This window comes from Cetorhinus maximus, chromosome 10 (assembly GCF_964194155.1).
Source record: "Cetorhinus maximus chromosome 10, sCetMax3.hap1.1, whole genome shotgun sequence".
In the NCBI taxonomy this organism is placed as follows: Eukaryota; Metazoa; Chordata; class Chondrichthyes; order Lamniformes; family Cetorhinidae; genus Cetorhinus; species Cetorhinus maximus.
In genome coordinates, this window is record NC_135888.1 from 33,283,929 (window position 1) to 33,306,103 (window position 22,175).

The 22,175-nt window shown below is 43.6% G+C and overlaps 1 protein-coding gene across 6 annotated transcripts in view; it reads right to left on the reverse strand.

Moving 5' to 3' along the window:
* The window catches only part of astn2 (astrotactin 2), a 1,702,785-nt gene that overhangs the window by 59,008 nt on the left and 1,621,602 nt on the right, over positions 1-22,175 (reverse strand). For all 6 annotated transcript variants that reach the window (XM_078550334.1, XM_078550333.1, XM_078550331.1 and 3 more), the window contains 2 exons: positions 14,733-14,833; positions 7,774-7,957 (listed from right to left, as the gene is read on the reverse strand). In XM_078550334.1, the coding sequence (XP_078406460.1) occupies positions 7,774-7,957; positions 14,733-14,833 (285 nt within the window). The remainder of the gene's footprint in view (positions 1-7,773; positions 7,958-14,732; positions 14,834-22,175) is intronic.

Below are 22,175 nucleotides of genomic sequence, written 5' to 3' on the forward strand. Positions count from 1 at the left end.
CCCCTGCATGCATAAAAAGGCCCACAATCACAGACGATTCCTTGACAGAAATTGGACCTTTGGAAACAAATGCTGACTCTTGCATGTATCTCACTGATACTGCAGTGAAGAGACCATCAGGAAGATGGATCCTGGTGTTATCGCTGCCTGCTTATTGCTTATAGGCAGGAGAGAAGAATGAGGCGTCTGGTTCACCAAAGGGAGGAGTAGAACCCTCAAGACCAAGGGAGAGGAGGTCCTCCTGCGGAGGCCGAGGATGATCCTCAGAGAGCTGGCATTCGTAGGTGCCTCGCTAGACCCAGGATGTATAAACATCGCATGTGTTATCTGCGGATGCGTGAGAACCAGTGTCGCAGACGCCGCCACATGTCAAAGGATCTAGTGACTCACACTTGTCACATTCTGCAGGATTTGGCGTCACGGGGACTTGGAGGGCATCCATTGCCAGTGGCTGTAAAAGTAACCCCCGCACTCAACTTCTACGCCAGGGCTCCACTGGGCACCTCTGCAGGATCACCCACAAAAGCATCCAGGAGGTCACAGATGCCATTTTTGCAAAGGCCCACAATTTTATCAACGTCAACAGAGATAAGAAAGCCAGGACGCAAGAGCACTGGGATTTGCTGAGATTTCCGGGCTCCCACATGTGCAAGGTGTCATCGACTGCATTCATGTCGCTATAAAAGCCCCCTGGCACCGGGCAGTCCAATACGTTAAACGGAAAGGCTACCACTCACTCAATGTACACGTATGTGACCATATAAAAACTTATCAAGCAGGCTTGCACCAGATACCCAGGAGATGTCCATGACTCGTACATCCTGAGTAGGTTTCAGAGCCCTGACATCTTTGAGGGGCTACACAGGATGCTGGGTTGGCTCCTCGGGAACAAGGGTTATCCACAAAGGATGTAGCTGATGATGCCTGTGTGATGGCCTCAGACTCCTGCTGAGAGAAGGTCTAACGAGACTCATGCTGCAACTCGGACATTGGTGGAACACACCACAGGGATCCTGAAAATGCAATTCCACTGTCTGAACAGATCTGGAAGGTCTCACAAACCATCGTTGCTTGTTGCACACTGCACAACCTGACGCTGCAAAGGCGGAATGACTTGGCAGATGATGAGATGGAGGGGCTGCATGCCTCCTCCGATGAGGAGGTGATGAGGTTGTAGAAGCCAAGGATGCAGACAAAGAGGCCATTGCACAGGCCAGATGAAGCAGGCATGCTCGTGAGGCTCTCATTGTCAGCAGATTCCAGGAGGAGAATGACAAAATGCACTGAGGATCTTGCTGGACAACTCTCCTCCATCATGGGTCAGCATGACCACCAGCATAGCTATTCCTCTAATTTCATCCATGAACTTCCAGATGACCGTGCATTATTGCACCGAACACTCACATTGCCCTGATGCTTTGAAGGATGAGCAAGTCTTGAGGGCATATGTCCTTGCTGAGATAAGGTGCTACCTGGAGGAGGTGTCCCAGCATCGGACATCAGAAAGTTCTGTCTCTTCACATGTCCCTCCAGCATCCCAGTCTCAACAGGAACCTACAAGACTCAGGGGTACTTGCATGATCCTCAGCGGGCCAGTGGCTGCATGCCTTCAATCTGGCAAGGCTCCTCATGGAGATCCATCAGAACCAATGCAACCACGCACAAAGTGTTACATCGATGGTGACACAGAAACATAACACTTGGGACAAGGCAGTCGATGAGATACCGCTGCTGTGACTGCACTTAGAGATGACTCAGCCGGCTGTGATACACTCCCCAAAATGACACTGACATTTGGCAGTTTAAGTTAGGGATCCTGAGCTGCATTTATCCTAATATGGAGACGGAGCACCTGTGCATGACGAGGTCAGATGCTTGGCTCCCTGATCTTGAGATGCCTCCCCTTACACACAACCAATGTGCCCTCATGGCTAGCCCTGGCCCTTGCAAAGTCAAAGATGATCAGACAACATGCAGCCCTCAATGGCACTTGTCATTGTTAATGAGGGGAACTGTTCTGCATGATCACATACTCACTCCTATCTCACCCGTGCCAACATTGTACAACTACATCTTTTTCACTTTCCTTGCCCTGCCCTGCCACGACGTCTTGGTGCTCCCCCGACATCCAGTGGAGGTAGCCTGCTGACTGCTACGCCCTGTTGTCTCTGATGGCGGGTGTCCTCTTGAGGGCCGAGACATGGCGGGCCCCCGCCTGCTTTGGGTGTTCTGTTGTGGGGCAGGTGCACCCTCCTCGGCCTATGGAGCTGGGGATGATGGGGTCACAGGAAGAGGGGATTGGGATTAATCGGACACTCCCGGAGTCACCTGGGTAGATGGCCCCGCGGTGTTGACCTGCTGGTTCTCTTCCCTATAGATGGCCGAGGTCCCCTAGCTGACTCCTTGAGGAGAAGGGGCAGCTGGAGTGAGATCGAACTGCCCCACACCCCTCTCGCATTGACATTGATGGATGCCACCAATGGCTACAGCAATGAAGTGCAGCTCCTGCAGCAGTGCAGGACCGATGTCCTGGACCAAGGTGTCCTTGGCGGCTGCCATCCTACCAGTGTGGACCTCAGTGCATTGGTATGTCATCGCTATCAGCTCAGACTGAAGGCGGACGGACTCCTCCATGGTGCATTGCAATCTGAGGAGTGCAGTGGACATCCCTTCCTGATGTTCCCAGTCTTGTCTTTGCAGCTCCAGCAACTGATTTAGGACCAAGTCTAGAGGCTTGTCATCGGATTCGGACTCAGCAGAATCGTGGCCTCCGGCAGTCCTCTGAGTGCCAGTGACCTGTGATGTCCCTGCCTCTGACTGCTGTGGATCAGATGTTTCGCTGTGCTCAACATATTGTGACCCTGAGTCTTGTACTAGGTGCCACTGAGGTGTGTGTCTTTGCACTGGTGGAGGGTATGTTCTTGAAGTCCGTGAGAACAATTACCTCACCCAGCTACCCACTTACACCCTACACACTCAGGGTCTTAAAGATTTCAATTAAGTCGCCTCTTATTCTTCTAAATTCCAGTGGATGCAAGACTAACCTGTCCAGCCTTTCCTCATGAGACAACCCACCCATTCCTGGTATTAGTCTAGTAAACCTTCTCTGAACTGCTTCTAATGCATTTACATATTTCTTTAAATAAGGAGACCAGTACTGTACACAATACTCCAGATGTGTCTCACCAGTGCCATGTACAACTGAAGCATAACCTCACTGCTTTTGTATTCAATTCCCCTCACAATAAATGATAACATTCTATTAGTTTTCCTAATTACCTGCTGTACCTACATGCTAACCTTTTGTGATTCATGCACAAGGACACCCAGATCCCTCTGAATCTCAGAGCTCTGCAATCTCTCACCATTTAGATAATAAGCTTCTTTTTTATTCTTCCTGCTAAATTAACAATTTCACATTTGCCCACATTATACTCCATTTGCCAAATCTTTGCCCACTCACTTAACCTATCTATGTCACTTTGTAGTCTCCTTATGTTCTCTTCACAATTTACTTTCCTACCTATCTTTGTGTTGTCAGCAAATTTAGCAACCATTCCTTTGGTCCCTTCATCCAAGTTATTTATATAAATTGTAAAAGGTTGAGGCCCCAGCACTGATCCCTGTGGCACACCACACGTCACATCCTGTCAACCATGCCTTCTGGAAATCTAAATACAGTACATCCAACGGTTCCCCTTTATCCACAGCACATGTGAGCCCAGAAAGCTGTAAAGTGCCTAAATGAAAGTTTCTGGGCGGAATTGCCCCAGATTTGCATCAAGTACTGGAAAAAGGCAGGCTGGAAAAAGGACGTTCTACCCGCTGGCCACAACGGTGGATTTTCAGACCGTATCATCCCAATCCTGCCTCATTAATCATGCATTCCCAGGAAACACACCATTTCGCTGGCGAGCGGCCTCCGATTCGCCCACTGTGCTGTCACCTCGCCACTTGCTCACGCCAGCCGCGCGCACATCTCTCAGTGCTTCCAGCCCAGGAGGGCACCGTGAAGACATGGCCCCAAAAGCCAAGAAGAGTGCAGCCACCCAATTCAGTGATGCATCCCTAGGACGCCTTCTGGGCACTGTTGGAGCCCACCATGATGTCCTCTAGCCCCGCTCTGGCCACAGGAGCCTCATCAGTGTCACCACCCCAGCTTGGGAGGTGGTGGCAGAGGTGGTCAGTGCCAACCCTGCACAGAAGAGGTTCGCCACCCAGTGCAGAAAGAGGATGAATGATCTCATCCATGTTGTCAGGATAAGGCAATCATCTCATGACTCTAAACTCACACACGCACAAGCCCATCACATATCCACTGGCATCTCACTCGCTGCCAGCTCAAGGGACATCACCACTCTCTCTCACATGCACCCCCACATCTCCATCTGACCTAATCTCCTCTGGAGACTGCCTCCTCAGCCCTCACCATCTTGAGACCACTTGCACAGATCAACAATTGTCCCCACAAACACCCTAGGATATACCCCTTCCCGACTAATGCCCTAGTCCTGCAGCCTCTTCCCTTGCCTGAGGCCACCTCCCTCCCTTCCCCAAGCAAGCCATAGCCCTGCAGCCATTGAAAAACGGCTGGTCTCATAAGTAGAGACCTGCCCGTGAGCCTCCCTAAAAGTAATGTGGTGCTGCCTGCGAATGCTGGCCTGGTGACCGCGAGAGCTGCCCAAGGCAAGGCAGGCAAACAAACATCAAAGTCCCAAGCGAAAGCAGCTCATCGAATCTACATCGCTTACGTTCAGTTGTGAAACACGTGGTGTGTAATCATGCCGACGTGCCCAGATGATCCAGCGTGGGAGGTTGATTCCGGTGAGCAGGGCTTAGAATGATATGCAGATGTATTATAATTAAGTTCAGGAAATGCTGCCCGCCATTGATGGGTGGAGCAGACAATTGCAAACAGGTTTCACAACGGCATGAACCCGATTCTTGGCCTTCTCGCCATATTGTCCGCTCACGCGGCCTCTGCCATCAACAGGAGTGGATGATTCTGCCCCCTCCTGCTTATGTTGAGCTTCACTAGAACAATGTAAGAGGCCAACAATGAAGAGGTCAGAGTGAGCACAGGGTGAAGAATTAAAATGACAGCTGACCAGAAGCTCAGAATCACACCTGTGGACTGCCCATGTGACAATTAATCAGCTTCATTCAAATAATGGACTCCACCAAAAAGCTCTCATCCTTCAACCAACCTTCCCATCCTTGGTTCCTCAAGATTACAGACAACTGTCAATTATTACTTACTGATATTTTATAGACTGTTAGGAATTGCACACAGATGAATAGTTAGCGGGGAGTGATTATAAAACTATGATTTAATTGAGGAGGTTGGGATTGATCAAACAGTGATAGCAAAACTCAAGCAGTTTACGAATGTCATTTGAACTTTAAGATTGGATCTCAGCCTTAATGGTAACCTTTGTTGTGTCATAAACTGGATTTTCTTTTAAGACCATCTTAAGCAATCTTCAAAACTGTTTTTGTTTCTTGCAACTGTGTGAGGTAAAAAAAGCTGAAGACCAGTTTGGCATGAACTTTTTGATGCATTCAGAATCTCCTGCTGTTGGAAGAAATATTCCTTTGCTGTTTGGTGATAAAAATAACAGAGGCAACAAAAACTGGGTTTAATCTTTTTTTCCCCCGCAGACCGCAGCCTTGGAATTTTTTTTTTCTGGTTTCATTGGTGTCCTGGCAGTTGAGGTAACCAGAACATAACATGCGCAACAGAGTGCAAAAGCTATTTATTTGTTAGATGCCATTGTGATAATTCTATACACTGACGACAGATATGCTTTTCACTATCTTCTTGCTGATGAAGGACTGTTTCCCAGCCTTTGACTTACCCTGCATCAGTAAGTCTGGTTGGAATTGACAGAAAACATAATTAAAATAATGGATAGTTAAAAGTATTGTTACTAGTCAGGCATCATTTGCAACAGGGCATCTGTTGGAATCAGAGGTGCTGGTGCAACACTTGAGAATTTAATAATCAGTTGTGTAACAGATAATTCTGTTTATCCATTCTCTTCCACCCCTGTATATTTTCCTCTCTTTCTCAGAAAACAGGGCAATGAAATTGAGGTATAAATCAGCATTAATCAAATTGAATGGCAGGGCAAGCTCGAAGGATTGGATGACTCACTCTTGTTTCTATGCTGGGGTAATGTTTGGCAGGCACTGCCTGCACATTTTTAGCCTTGCTCAATTGGCCACTCGCATGTGAGTGTAGACAGCCTCATGAAGCTTCTTAACCAGGTGAGCTCATTCCTATGCCAGAAATAGCAGTAGGCCATTCAGCCCCTTGAGCCTGTCCTGTCATTCAGTTACCTCATTGCTGATCTGTATTTTGCTTCCATCTACCAACTATTGTTCCATAACCCTAGTACCGTTGCATAACAAAAGTCTATCGATCTCACATTTGAAATTATCGACCAACGAGCCACAGCAGCTTATCTGGGGAGAGTGTTCCAAATTCCCGCTACCATGAGTGCTTTTGTATATCACCACTGAATGGCTTGGTTCTAATTTTAAGCTTATTCTCCCACCCTCCTTCCTGTCCCAGACTCCCTCATCAGAGGCAGCAGTTTCTATCTATCTGTCCAGCAACTCCTATAATCATTTTAAACATCTCCCTTAAATTATCCTTAATCTTCTATACTCAAGGGAACACAAGCCACGTCTATGCAATCTGTCCTGATAATTTAACCCCTTCAGACTGTTATTATTCTGTTCACTTGCCATCCACATGTGCAGAATGGGTGACTAAATATAACTGGTACAGAACCTTTGACTGATCTTTTGGAATTGTTTCTTGAAGCCCTGTTGAGAAATAAGCAAAGCCCAAGCACTGAGCCTGGGATCTTTCTGGTCTGTTAATATGGTTCGGTTTCACTCTAAACTGTGTACCTTTAGTGAACAGTGAACAATTAGCACAACCTGACTGGTAAATACGAAGATGTATATTGGTGTTCGGGGTGAAAGGGAAGTAAATTACACAACTGATCGTTACATTCTCCAGTGTTGCACCAGCACCTCTGATTCCAACAGGTGCCCTGTTGCAGATGATGCCTGACTAGTAACAATATTTTTAACTATCCATTATTTTAATTATGTTCTCTGTCAATTCCAACCAGGCTTACTGATGCAGGGTAAGTCAAAGGCTGGGAAACAGTCCTTCATCAGCAAAAAGATAGTGAAAAGCATCCAAACTAAAAATTGGGAAAATTACACATCTATTCCCTGATGTCCATCCAAATTGTAAGAAAACAAACCTTTGAGATATTAATTAAATCTTCCACAACAGCATTCCCTGCAGTATTGGCACTGGTATTTTACACAGAGTATGATTATCTCCATGTCCACTTGTAAACTTGGAGCTTGCTCTGAACCATTTGCCATTTCAGCAGTGCGAACTGAAACAGCATTAACCACTTTACCTTGGGCTCCATGGCTGTGGCAGTCACATATGGCACATCAAGGTCTGTCAGCTCCTGTGGATGCACGCTGCATGAGTTGTAGGTGACCTGGTGCTTGAGAAACTGCACAAGTTTACATTCATGATTTGGGAGCTATAATTCATTCATCCAGCACTTCAGATCAAGCATAGCACAAAAATATTGTGCCTCTCCTGTAGAAAGGGTGCAGGTTTCATGTACATTTTCTGAAAGGATATCTGGCATGCATTTTTAACATGAGCTGTTGTCCTGACATCAGGAGCATAGTGTTAAAAAACAAAGTGCTAATTAGAAAGTGGGTTACCTTGGACCGAGTTCATCTTCACTGCGCCACCCAAAGTCTCCAAATTTTTCATAGTGAGAGTTGTAGTGATGTATCACTCGGTAAACCATGGGGGAGGAGATTTCCATCAGTATGTTGTAAGCAGTTTGCTGTTCTTTCCCACTGGTGTAGCCATTAAATAGACTGTAGATCATCTCTGCTATTTCTGTACAAAACATACAAGGATTAAAAGCAGCCGTAAGCCTATTGCAAAACTAGTTTAAAAATCCACTCCCACATCAACTCTGAGTGCTAGTTTCTTCATCCAGCTAATGTAGGGCTGAGAGGGCTACTGATTAATTTAATTGGCAATAGAATGTATTCCCATAATTTTCACAACAAGGATTTGGTCTAATTAAACTTATAAAGTTACCAAATATTTTCATATTATTCTAATTGGTGTTTAGTAAACTTCTAAAAGCTCCACTCCAGAGACCTGAGCACAAAATCCAGGCTGATGTTACAATGTATTACTATGGAATGCTGCCCTCTAAGAGGTTTTACTCTATAGCCCAAATATGTTATTTACACATAATCGAAAAAAAAGCAGTGGTCCCAGCACTGAATCTTAGGGAACACCACAGTCCACTATCCTCCAGTCTGAAATACAACCATTTACCACAACTCACTATTTTCTGTCCCAAAGCTCTTTTTTTTATCCAAGCTGATAACTGACTCTTCTATTCCTTGAACCTCAATTTTGTTAAATTTTCTTTTGCAGGAAGATGATGGCATAGTTGTTTTTATCTATGGCATAGTGGAATGTCACTGAACCAGTAATCCAGAGGCCCTGTCTAATGCTCCGGGGACATGAGTTCAAATCCTACCACAGCAGCTGATGGATTTAAATTCCGTTAGTTAATAAATTCAATGAATAATAAAAATCTGGAATTCAAAGGAAATCATTGTCAATTATTGTAAATGCTGATCACCAATGCCCTTTAGGGAGGGAGGGAAATCTACTGTCCTTACCCAGTCTGGCCTACATGTAACTCCAGACCCCCCCCAACAATGTGGTTGACTCTTAACTGTCCTCTGCAATGGCCTAGCAAACCACTCAGTTGTACTAAACTGCCATCACTGTGGGTGTACCTACTTTAAGTAGACTGCAGTAGCTCAAGAGGGTGGCTCACTACCACTTCTCAAGGGCAATTAGGGGTGGGCAACAAATGTTGGCCTTGCCAACAATGCCTACATCCCACAAAAAAAAGATAACTAGTCTTTTATGTGATATTTTGTCAATGGCTTTCTTAAAATCCACCTAGACAACATCTACTGCATTGCCTTCATCAACCTTCCTGTTTCTTCATCAAAAAATTTAATTTGATTAGTAAAACACAATCTGCCTTTTACAAATCTGCGCTGGCTCTCGAGAATTAACTGAAACTTCCTCAAGTGGGCTTGTTAATTTTTTCCCTTGATTATTGTTTCCAAACCCTTACCCACCACAGATGTTAAACTGACCAGCCTGTAACTTCTGGCAATGTCCTTACACCCCTTCTTAACAAGGGTGTCACATTTGCCACTTTACAATGCTCTGGCACCTTGCCCATTTCTGTACAAGATTGGACGGCTATGGCAAGCCCTTCTGCTATTTCCACCCCTACTTCCCTTTGAAACCTGGGATGCAAGCCATCCAGACCAGGCAACTTACCCACTCTAAGCATAGCCAGCCTTTCAAGTACATCCTGTCTATCAATTTCCACTCCATCCATTGCCTCTACCATCTCCACTTTCACTGATATTTTGTCAGCATCCTCTTCCTTAATAAAAACTGATGCAAATTACTCATTAAATATTCTAGCCTTGCCCTGCACCTCTAAGCATATAGCACTTTCTTTGTCCCTAATAGGCCCTACGCTGCCTCTTACTCTTTACTTACTATTTACTTGCTGGTAGAAGATTTTTGAGTACTTTTCATGTTAACTGCCATTCTATTCTCACATTCTCTTCTTTCCAGCCTTATTCAATGTTCTCCTTTCCTCTCAACTCATTGTATTTGGCCTGTTTCTCACTTGAAATATTCGCCTCATATGCATCTTTGTTTCATCATATTCTCTATCTCCCTCAATGTTCTGGGAGTCCTGGCTTTGGTTTCCCCACCTTTCCCTCTTGTTGCAATGTACCTAGCCTCAACCTTAAACATCTCTTTTTTAAAGATTGCCTGTTGTTCATTTACAGTTCATCCTATGACTTTTTGGTTCCATTTTTACCCTGGTTGTATCCCCCTTGGCCCATTGAAGTTAACCCTCTTCCAATTTAGAAGTTCTACTTTAGATTGTTCCTTGCTCTTCTCCATTGCAAATCTAAGCCCTATGATATAATGATCACTCTTACCCAAATGCTCTCCCACAGACACTTGGTCCACTTGTCCCACCCCATTCCCCAGCACCAGGTCCAGCAATATCTCCTTCCTAATTGGAGTGAGAACATACTGTTCAAGGAAGTTCTCCTGAATACATTTCAGAAATTCCTCCGCCTCTCCCTTCCCTTTACTCGAACATTATCGCAATCAATGTTTGGATAATTAAAGTCCCATAATACCACTACTCAGTAGTTCTTGCACATCCCTGATTTCCATGTAGATTCGCTGCTCTCTCTCTCGTTCCCACTATTTGGAAGCATATAGAATAGGCCCAATAGTGTGATCATATAATTTTTTGCTTCTCAATTCTAACCAAATGGATTCAAGGACTTTCTCTCTATCCAACACCACAATGTTTTCTCTAATTAGTACTTCTGGCCCACTTTCCCTTTATCCTTCCCTATATTTTCTGAACACTTTGTATCCATCAATATTAAGCACCCAGTCTTCAACATTTTTAAGCCTCATTTCCATTACTGCCACCTCATCATATCCCACATGGTTATTTGCGCTTATAGCTCACCAAACTGATTCACTATACTCTGTGTATTTGCACACATGCATTCTAAACTTGTCTTTATATCTCTCTTAGTCTGTTCTCACCTAATGTGGTATTACTTTCTTGTCTAGTGCTAACACCCTCACTTCTTTATGCATCTCATTTTTCTTTTCTACTTCTATGTGCTGGTTCCCACTCTCCTGCCAATTTAGTTTAAACCCTCTCCAGCTATACTAGTGAACCACTCCACAAGGACATTGGTCCCAGTCCTCTTGAGGTGCCTCCTGCCCCAGAATGCCCCAAGAATCTGAAGTCCTCCCTCTAACATCATGTCACACATCCTCTGAATATTGACCAAGTTGTAATTCTTCCTGGTCATCTATTACACCCTGGAATGCAATTGCTGCATTGCTGAGATGCTAATCTAGCGGAGTTCCTTAAGTTTTTGGGATAGTATGACAGTTAGCCAATGAATACATGCTTGGACACCAACCTGTTTGATAGTAATTGGATTTTTCCGGGTTGCTTAAAATGATCCACTGGCAAAAACATTGATTGAACTTATGATCACTGCCACAAGTAGAACTGTTCAAGCAGGTGATCTCAGTCACAGATCTTCATGTAGTAGGGCATACAGCTTTCCTCGTACTTCTTTCCTCCATCTTGCATCACAGCATAAGAGATAGGAGCAGAGGCAGGCCATATGACCCAAGGCGCCTGATTTGCCATTCAATTAGCTTGTGGTTGCACTTCAATATCAACTCCACATTTCCTCCCTATCCACATATCCCTGGATTCTTTCAGAGCTCAAAGATCTATTGGTCTCAATCTTGAATATGCTCATCGATTAAGCATCTACAGCCCCATGGGGAGAGAATTCCAAGGATTCACAACTTGCTGAAGGTAGATATCTCTCCTCATCTCAGTCCTAAACGACAACCCCTTATTATTTTTCTCCAACTGCATTTCCCCCTCCATAATGTGATACCTGCTTCTCAAAACTTCTCACTATGGGTGTGGAAAAAACAATATCCTGTTGGTCTCAAAGTCCTACAAACAATCAGAAGCAAGTCTAGACCACTTGGATGAAAAGCCAAAAAAAAATTCAAGAACTCTTTCCCATCTCCAGTGATCAGTTTGCGCAGTTTTTGCATTCTTCTGGCTCAAAACTTCTTCACTTCTGCTAGTCCCTGCCTTGCCAGGACTCTCACATCATGCTTTATCAAACCTTCTGCATTGTAGGTGCAACTTCCAAAGCCACTGGCCCTGATTTTAACTTCTGTAAATTAGTTCTTTGGAGACTTGGTGGGCAGATTGTGAGGTGGCATGGGTTGGAACTGGGTTACATCAATTCCAGGGGCAAATTATATTGGTTAGACACCAGGAAATTGGGTTGTGCACATCTTGCTCCGTAAGAATATTTATAAGAGTGAAATGTTTTGCAGCTGTTGCCTTTAAGAGAGTCACAAAATCCAAATAACACTTAACTTGTCTTTAGCAAGGATGGTAAGGGAGTATCAAGGCAAAGCTGCCTGTCGGTTTCATGTGATATGGTTAATTTCTTTCACAGCCTCTTTAGACAAGTGTGTTGAAGACACCAAGCAGCAGGGATGATGAATGACTAACTGCCTCTCTTGAAAATACCTAAATGTAACAATTCCTGGAAAGAGTCTGGCTTAAATCAAATAACCTCACAAATCAGTCTGTGAAATTGTTAGATAAGACTTAACTACACAGACTTTAAGTCAGTGTGTTAGTCATAAAGAAGAGCTACAGTGTGGCAACGAAATCATGTGTGGATTGTGGTATTTAAAGAGATTCACCGATTTTCAATTTCGAGGTTATTTTCTTTCAGCGAAACTGCGCTAAATGCGACTAATTTGCAATCCTTTGACCTTCAGCAAACTTCATAGATAAGAGGGAGAGATAAAGGGCAGAGTTTTTCCTTTGGCGGGCGGGCTGGGCGGGAGCGGGTGGGTCATTCTGAAATTCTTAAACTTTTGTGTGTTTAACTTATCTTACCTGTTTAAGGTTAGGATTAATAAAATGAATTGTAAGTAATTCACCCAATTTTCAAAAAAGGTTACCACTGAATGTTTAATTTGAATAAGCTAAAACCAGATCTAAAGCAGGAACTTGTGATCGTTGCGCAAAAATAAGGTTAACACATATTTGAAGAGACAAGTCCTGATTCCTGGGCGATTCCTCAGACAATGAGTTCCGTATCTCAGTGGTTCTCAATCTGGGCTCTGTGAAGCGTGAGGGTCCACAGATACTTTCCAGGGGGTCTGCAAAATGATGTGAAAATGCGAGCCGGTGGGGTTTGACTGGAGTATGTCTGCCACACCTGCAGCACAGAGCTGGTTGCTTGTCTTACCGAAGATGAAGAGCAGCATGTAAGTAAACCTGTTTTCTTAAAAGCATTATCGAAACACTCCTTGCATGCAGCAATTTCATCAGTGTTATGTAGCATTATAATTTAGCTGGGGGGGGTCCATGATTGCTAATCCATCTGAAAAGGGGTCCTTCAACTGAAAAAATCTAAGAACCACTGCTCTCTCATTCCTGCCACTGGAGGGGGTGGGGGATTGGGCAGGAGGAAATGGGACTTTTTCATAATGGGGCAGGGAAGGCAGATTAGGATACTGGTTATCTCAATCATTGTCACAGAATTCCTAACTTTTTGTCACACAGGGATGCAGAGAGATGAGGCTGCTACCCATCTTGGAGGTTGCAAAGACACTGATAATTGCCACAAGTCTGATCCATGGTTCTGATGTGATTGTGAAGCTCTCTCATGTTTTCTTCAGAGGGCACAGATCTAAAGTGATTTGCAGAAGAAGCAAATGCGATGTGAGAGAAAGCTCTCACAGTTGCACTGCATGGAAGTGTGGTGGAGGCAGGTTCAATCGAGGCATTCAAGCAGGCATTAGATAATTATTTGAACAGAAACATTGCGCAGGGTTATGGGGAAAAGGCAAGAGAATGACACAAAATCATAACGCTCATTTGGAGAGCTGGTGCAGGCATGATGGGCTGAGTGGCCTCCTTCTGCACCATAACAATTCTGTGATTCATCTCCCCACACTGCCCATTCTGTCTCATCACCTTATTATTACTTTCTGATTTACTTAATTTTCTCTCCATCCAACTTTGCGATGTTCTGCACTACTGTTCACCTAAATTTTCAACAAAACAAGCTGTTGCTAGTTGAAAAGAACAAAGAGGCTGAAAATAATGTTTACTTACACAAGCCCGCTCAAAAGAGTCAATTATTTTATTATGTGTTTCTGCAAGTTAACACAGCTTAACTATTCTGATGGTTTACCAGGCAGTGAAGTTGATCCTAGCCATAAATCTTGGTACTTTTGTCTGGAGCTGGTGTCAGGTTGAAAGTGATAACGGTATGAAAAAATAATGAATCAGAAGGAAATGTGAAAACAGGAAAAGAAAATATTAAGCTCAAAAGAACCAGGGGAAAAAATGGTAAAAAAAAACAAAAACAGAAGCAGCTACAATAAAGTTTCACCAGCAGTCAGAATAGAACCTTTTTTTTTTAAACACAATACATTTTAAAGGGAAAATCATTTGAAATCTTCAGGAAGATATTTCCACTAGCAGGGGAGACTGAAACTATGGAGCATTAACATAAGATAGCTAAATCCGATAGGGAACTCAGGAGAAATGCCTTTACCCAGAGAGTGCTAAAAATGTGAAACTTACCACCACAAGGAGTAGTTGAGGCGAATAGAATGGATGCATTTAAGAGGAAACTGGATAAGTACATCAGGGGGAAAGGGATAGGAAGTTATGCTGATAGAGTTAGTTAAGCTGGGTAGGAGAAGACTCATGTAGGCATGAACACTGACATAAACCAGCTGGTCCAAAAGGTGCTATAAATTCTATGTTCAAAAGAGCTCAATAAAAATGACTTAATTTGTTTGGATGCACTGCCAGGTGTGCTGGTTGGGTTGCTATTGTGACACTCAGACTGGAACTATGCATCAATAGCACCCAGGAAATAGTACAACTCATCAAAAAGGCCTTCTTGAAAGAAAGTGAGGAAAAATAACTTACCTTCTGCCTTGATGTCATCAATCAGTGGGCAGGAGGTTCTCATGGTGACTGTGCTTGGCTCGGAGCGTCTCCCTCTACTGTCCAAAGCATACAGCGTAAACCTGAAACAATTAGGGAGCACATGGCAGGTAAGAGTCTAGGAAGGTCTATACGAAGACTGCAAAGGTGAGACATGCATGCATGCATTATAATACTGAACGTAACTGTATGACCATTAAATTCTACTAAATACTATAATGTGTACTATGGTCTCTATGGGACTGTAATTTTGCTTTCCAGCTCCGTAATAACTATCTTTAAAATAAGCTCCTGCGAATTGAACCACAACATTGTTACCTAGTGAGGATATCACTGAAACCTCACAATTTCAGTCCTGCTGTCATTTCTGACCACTATTCATATTATTCTTGCTGAGACATTAGAAATTAGGTTCTTCTAGGTTGCACAAAAAATTCAACTGCGCTTAGATCAGATGACATTTCCTTGAGCATCATGTCCATTGCTCCTGACATCATCTATTAAATTACAATGTTATTACTTTAAGCCACTATAAATAGATAGACTTGGAGCCTGCCTTCCAATCCTGCCCCATAGTAAAATCACAGCATGTGCTAGGCTTTAGTTACCCTTGAATAACCAAGGATGCTAGCTGGATAGCCTTGCTGCGCTAAACAAGAAGCTACTAATTCTCCTTTTCCAAACAAGGTGAAAAATGAGAGGACAATATGTTGTTTCCTCACAACATTTAAGAAGTATTTAGATGAGCACTTGAAATGCCATAGCATACAGGGCCATGTGCTGGAAAATGGGATTAGAATAGTTAGGTGCTTAATGGCTGGCATGGAAATGATGGGCCGAAGGGCCTGTTTCTGTGCTGTATAACTCTATGACTCTAATAAGCAATCATACAATAAGGGGCAATGGTTAGAAGATAACTTATGTTATTGCTCGATCAGGTAGTTACATGAATAACAAATCTTATGTAAAGAATGCATTTTAATCAGCTTGTTTGTAGCCACATATTGCAAGCCTTGTGTTTTGGTGTGGCTCAAAATTTCAAGGAGAATGAAAGTGCATGATTTGGGCAAGCTTGCAAATTAGCCACTGGCATTTCAGAACAAGAGAATGAAGAATGGAGATGGTAGGAACATCTTGGTAGGATAGCATAAGGAACTCAAAATGGGAAGCAAACAAATCTCTTACAACTTGACATGGACATATATCTAGCCGGTACTGATGTTCCCCAGAGCAGAAAAAAACACCTTCTTGCTTTGCAAAATAGGAAAATGGCTCCTCTGAACTTATTAAAAATTAAGTTAGTGTAAGAAAAATGATATGAAAAGACAGTGCTCCAAAATGCTCAAAGATGTTCATTTTTTTCCTTTTGAGGATGTAAATAATCATAGGTAAATAGGCATTGTCTACAGAAACCCTTTATACCTGAAAAAGAAACAAAAATATACATATCTGAAGAACATCTCATTCTTATCATAATATTGCTAGTGGCTATCCCCAGCACTGATCTGAATGTACAGGGAAGAGATTTAAAGGTGACCCAAACAGCTGAAATGGGGCTTGCTCACATCAAAATCACAGGAAAGAAACTGTTGCCCTGCTACCGCTGTTGCTGTGGCCCCAGCCAGTTTTACCAAGGTCCTTGGAATAGGTGACCCTGGGGTAAACCACTTTAAGCCAGTGTACAGCTAAGCTCCCCTGCTCGTCTTCTGCCTGCAGCCTGAAATCCCAAAATTAATGAAGCATGGTCCATTTTTAGAGCCTGTCATAAGTACTGGATGGCTGTCAGGCTCATTTTGGAGGAAACATTTACAACGTGTTGCAAAATATTATCTTAAAAAATTGGCGTTGTTTTCAAACCATTAAGAGAAAACAAACTCACACAAGCTGTCATAGCTCAAGGAAAGGCATATTTCGGATTTTAAATTTGGAGAAATAAACAGCTCACTTTTCCAGAAGTATTTCACCCACAGGAATTTGGGGCCTATTCCAGCAGGCAATGGGTACTAGGCAGGGTACACCCAGGGTGGGACACCAGTCCGTTGTGATGGACACACAGACACACACACACACACCACACACACACACACACACACACCTTACTGTAGCCAATCCACCTAACCAGCACATCTTTAGGCGGTGGGAGGAAATCAGAGCATCCGGTGCAGACACAGGAAGAACGTGCCACAAGAGTGTGGAGTGCTGGAGTTCTGACCAGAGGTCAGAATCGAACCCGGGTCCCTGGTGCTGCGAGGCAGCAGTGCTAACGACTGTGCCCCAGCAATAAGCCAATTCGCTTTTAAAAAAAAAAATAAATCACTTAAAATTGAAAGCAAAATCCAACAAATGGTATTCAAAATATTGACCACCTTTTGCAACCTAAGTCCAGTTGTTGCATATCTCATTGCTACAAAAGCAAAATTCAGAAGAAAATATGCGGTATTTCAGACATTAGGATTTTATGTGCAATATAACCGTGCACTTATTCCAGTTTTCTTGCCAGTCCCTATCCACTCCATAAGGCAGTGAGCAAAGTTGTGGCATGTTTTTGTGTGTGCCACCACCGATACTCTGATATTTTACCAGACAGCCTGTTTGTTCTGGGCTGCTGTTTACAATGCATGTCAGCAGTTGTTTGACCAATCTTGCCCTCACCTAAGATCCATGCATGCAGACTTTCAACAGGAGTGTCTGGGCACTGTATAGGTGTTGGAGCTCTGGCTGCTTGGATTCCCAATGGGGGAATTATACTGTATAACACCCGATATTATAGTGGTGCTGTTTTTAAGGTCAAATAATTCAATTGCTGTAACACCAGAGGTCAATTACAGATTAACTGTAGTGTTTGATAGAAGGTTTCAGCTCGTTATTTATCTGTAAATTTTCAGCTCCTGGCCAATCAGTAAACTTCTCAATTAATGGTAAATTCCCTGCTATTCACCTTGGGTGAAAATGATATCCTTTTGATTTTCTTTTAGTAGTTTTGGCATTCAGAAGCATGGGGAATATATTTCCAACATCACCATCTGGGAAAATGGATCAGCTGTCCATGAAATAAACCGTCCAATTTTCATTCCCTTGAGGATCTGCTGGAAGATAAATTCAACCCAACATGCTTTTGTCCATAATCCCATAACTTTTGTCAGGATTTTTGTGGAGTCGCAGAGACTCCGCAACTTATCCAAAGTGGTGCCAGGACCCCAGATCTGGAAGACCAGCCCCCATTTCCAACAGATCCTATTTTCAATAGTGGGGGGGAAAGGGATGTCATTCACACATAGGGGAAAGCCAGACCCAGCAGGGCTATTTGAACTCAATACTGAGTTCAAACAGATCTCATTCTGGCTGGAGCAGGGTCTATTTCCCACAATATGTGATTTACTATTTTTAAGAGTAGATGTGAAAGGCGGATAAGGTCTGTGAAGTTGCCAACTTGTCAAGTTATTTAAACACCTTTCCCTTTAAATTAAAAAAAAACCTGTTGTGTCTGGGAGTTGAATAAAAAAATCAGTGCTTGCAGTTTCAATAGCTGTTTGTTGACATAACCCTGATGGTTATTATTATAGTATTGTCACTGCTTGACTGCTTCCACAATCTATCATTATTATAATAGAGGTTGTAAGTTCACAGTTTGACTGCTCCAAAAAGTTATAAGGGATTAGTTGTCGTTGATGTGGGGCTATGAATACAAATGTTTCTTTTTATAAGAGATTACATCCTTGAAGAGATTTAAAATATATTGAATGGGCTTTTATCAATGAGAATGTTTTTATTATATAGTGAAGTCTGTACAAATACTTAGAACTTTACTTTATATCATCTCAACTTGGCTCCTGAGATCTGCCCAAGGTAGATACAGGGTGAGTTGACATGGAGGGTGTTATGATCCTTGGCCAGACTCTGGGCCATGGGAGGAGATCTGATTAGGGACCAACAGCATTTTGTTTAAAGTAGATAAAGGTTGAGGTTAAAGATGCTTACTAAGTGAATAAAGCCACGAGATTCCACAGTTTTGAACAAAACAAAATAAACTTTACTATACAAGGTCAGAAGGATAAAACAATTTACAATATCTATCTTATACCTCAACATTCAGGGTAAGTATGAGGTACATGTGAATTAACAGGCAAACTGTGTTCGGACACACCACACTACACAATAGATGACAAATGCAACAAAAACAGATTCCACGGATTTCTCCACAACCTACCAAGATGTTTGACACATTGTGAGCAATATAAACCTCACTGGCACTTCGTTTTTCTCATGAGGGTTTCAAATCTCCACATTTGAAGATCTTGCCTTGGAATTCTCTCCAAAACTAGCTCCCACTCGGATGGCTTCTACAATGACCCACTTCGCAGGGTTTCAATTTCACCTTCCGGGATTACTTTCCCCTGGATCTCTGAGTACACTCAAGCTTCACTTTCCAAGTACAATTTCAGATCTTCAGCTGTGCCAAGAAGAACACGACTGCTCCAAAGGGGCACCTTTGCTCCAACAACCCACAGTGCAGAATCACCAACCTTCAGCTGCCTTCTCGGATCTTCAGGGCTTCTCTCGTGCCCACTTCACTTAAAGTCTGCTCCCTGCAGCTCTTTCTTTAATTCGGAGTCCATTTCTCTGCTCCTTTCTTTTAACTTAACTTAATGGGACCTATTTCCACTTCCTGTCTTTGTCCCTTACTTGGGACATCCTTTTGGGACCTACCCTGTCCCCATCCCTGCTTTGGGACCTCTCCCAGTCCTCCTCTCATGTCCTTCTCCCTGGGACACTCACTCCACAATGGCACTCCATTCCGGGTCATCTTTTCCCCAAGGCAGGTGTGACGAGCCGGGAAATTTCCTGACTCTGTGCATCCGCCTCGGGAATGAAACGCCAGGCATTTGTGTTTGCAGGTACTCCATATGTTAAGTATGCTAAGCAAGTACAATTTGGCCAAGAGGTGCTTCCTGTGGTTGATCACCTTCAGAACACTGCTGAATGATGGTGAGCTGAGACACATCACTTCCATCTGAGAAAACAATGGCTGAATTTTTTGATGGGCTGGGAGGTGGGACGACTGGAAAAATGGTGAGGGAAGGCATCAGAAAAGGACCCAGTGGCGGAAAACTTGGCAGCTCTGCCACGCGTCACTAAGTGGCCAATTAGGTTCCAATTCCTGCCGCGGCAAGCATTTTGCTCGTGTTGGGAGAGCCACAGCTGCATTGGGAGATGGCCAGGTAAACCCTGGCAACTTCCCAGCGATCTGGCAAGGGCTGAGGCCTCCTTGATGGGCACACTGAGGGCCCCCCCTGGCAGTAATGGCTGCCTTTGTGCCAGTAGCGGTGCCAGGGATCCAAGAACCCCACTCCTCACATCTCCCAATTGCCATGGACTGGCCCTGTTTTCCCCCAGCCTAACTCAACTGTCTTCATGGGTGCCTCGCCACTAAGGCACCCATTTCCTGGTGTTGCAATCTCAGCAATGGCCACTACTAGCAGTGGTGCTGCTGAGGCTGCTGGCTCTCTGGCTGGCAGCTCTTGGAGCCAGGCCACCGACCTTAATTGGATGGAGGCCCTCCAATAATATGCCACCATGGGTCCTGCTGCCCATTGAAGTGGGATCGCACCTTACTTTCAGACCTGGTAGTGGGACTTCCAGGTCAGTGGCAAAATTCACCAATGTATCTCCTTTCTTCAAAGTTGTTGGAAGGCTCTGGTATAAAAGGGGAGGTGAGACTGATAAAGTCACAATGAAAAAGAAAATTCTCAAGGTCTCTATTTTTTATTACAGAGACCATTGGCTACCATACACACAACATAGCCCTCCATTTGGTGCCATTTTTATACCAAGGAATTGCAAGATTCTACAGATCTAGCAGAGTGGAAGGGTATCACTTATCATAGGTATAAAAAGATGTAATGATTTCCAGGATTTAAGAGCTAAATTGGATTTACGAATTAGAATTAATAACTAGCCAAAGTCAAAATATAACTTTCTGAGAAGTTTTCCCAACACCTATTCAGCCTGAGATCTCAAGGTCTGGAATTAATTTAAACAAAAAAAAAAACAGGAGGCCTCTGAGAGGAATTGAAGGGTATCAAAGATGACAGTCTCCTTTTGGTTCATACAGAGCGTCCGTACACCTCTTTGCAACAACTCTGCTCAATAAATTGGGAAACTGCTTTGGAAGAGGTATGAGCCTTGTCAATATCCTCACTGTAAAGGTGATAATTTTGGTTGTGGGTTCAGCTGACACTCCAATTGTAGAACTAAGGGAGGGATAAGTTACCTGAGGTACTATCTTGCAATGAGATGTTAAGACATCTGCACTTAAAAGTTAACATAAAAGATATAATGGCACCATGCAAAGAAAAGAAGAGAGGCTGCATCCCGACCCCCAACCCATCCACCATCACCAGTGCCCTGGCTAACAGCTTTCCTTCAACCAATACCGTTAAAGCAGGTTGGGTAGAATTTTGCCCTTGGTAGCAGGCTTGGCGGGGGCGGTCGGCGATCGGGCCCGGAAGGCAATTTCATGCTGGCGGGCCAATTAAGGCCCAACCAGCGTGAAGCACGAGCGATAGCGCTCAGTGCTGCCTGTGCAGGCAGGGGGAGGAGTGCGAGCCGGGCGAGAGCGACCATCATGCATGCGTGCGACTGCACACTACATATTCTCCCTGAGGCAGAGAATTGCCTCAGGGAGATGAAGATATATGGAAAAAAAAATTCTTTAAATAAAAATGTAATGAAACATGTCCCCTCATGTGACTCTGTCACATGAGCAGGGACATGTTATTAGTGAAAAATTAAAGTTTTTATTTTACTTTTATTTGCTTTTAGAAACCTCATCCCACCCGACCTGTTTTTTGTCTCCCTCCCTTCTTAAATAAGGATGTTACAATGGCCGTACTCCAATCCTCTGGGATTTTTCCAGAATCTAAGGATTCTAAGGATATCTAAGGATACTACCAGTGCATCCACTATCTCTGTAGCTACTTCCTTTAATATCCTAGGATGCAACCTATCGGGTCCAGGGGACTTGTCGGCCTTTAGCCCCATTAGTTTTCCTAATACTTTTTCTCAAGTGAGAATTATCGTATTTATTTCCTCCCCCACTTTTGCCCCTTGATTATTTAGTATTTTTGGAATGCTATTAGTACCTTCTACTGTGAAGACCGAAGCAAAGTATTTATTCAGCTCATCTGCCGTTTCCTGGTTCTCCATTTTTATTTCTCCAGCCTCATTCTCTGGGAGGCCTATGTTCACTTTGGCCTCTCTCTTCCTTTTTATATATTTAAAGAAGCTTTTACTGTCCGTTTTTATATTACTTGCTAGTTTACCCTCAAAGTTTATTTCCTCCCTTTTTATTACTTTTTTTGGTTATCTTTTGTTGATTTTTAAAACTTTCCCAATCCTCTGGCTTACCACTAATCTTTGCCACTT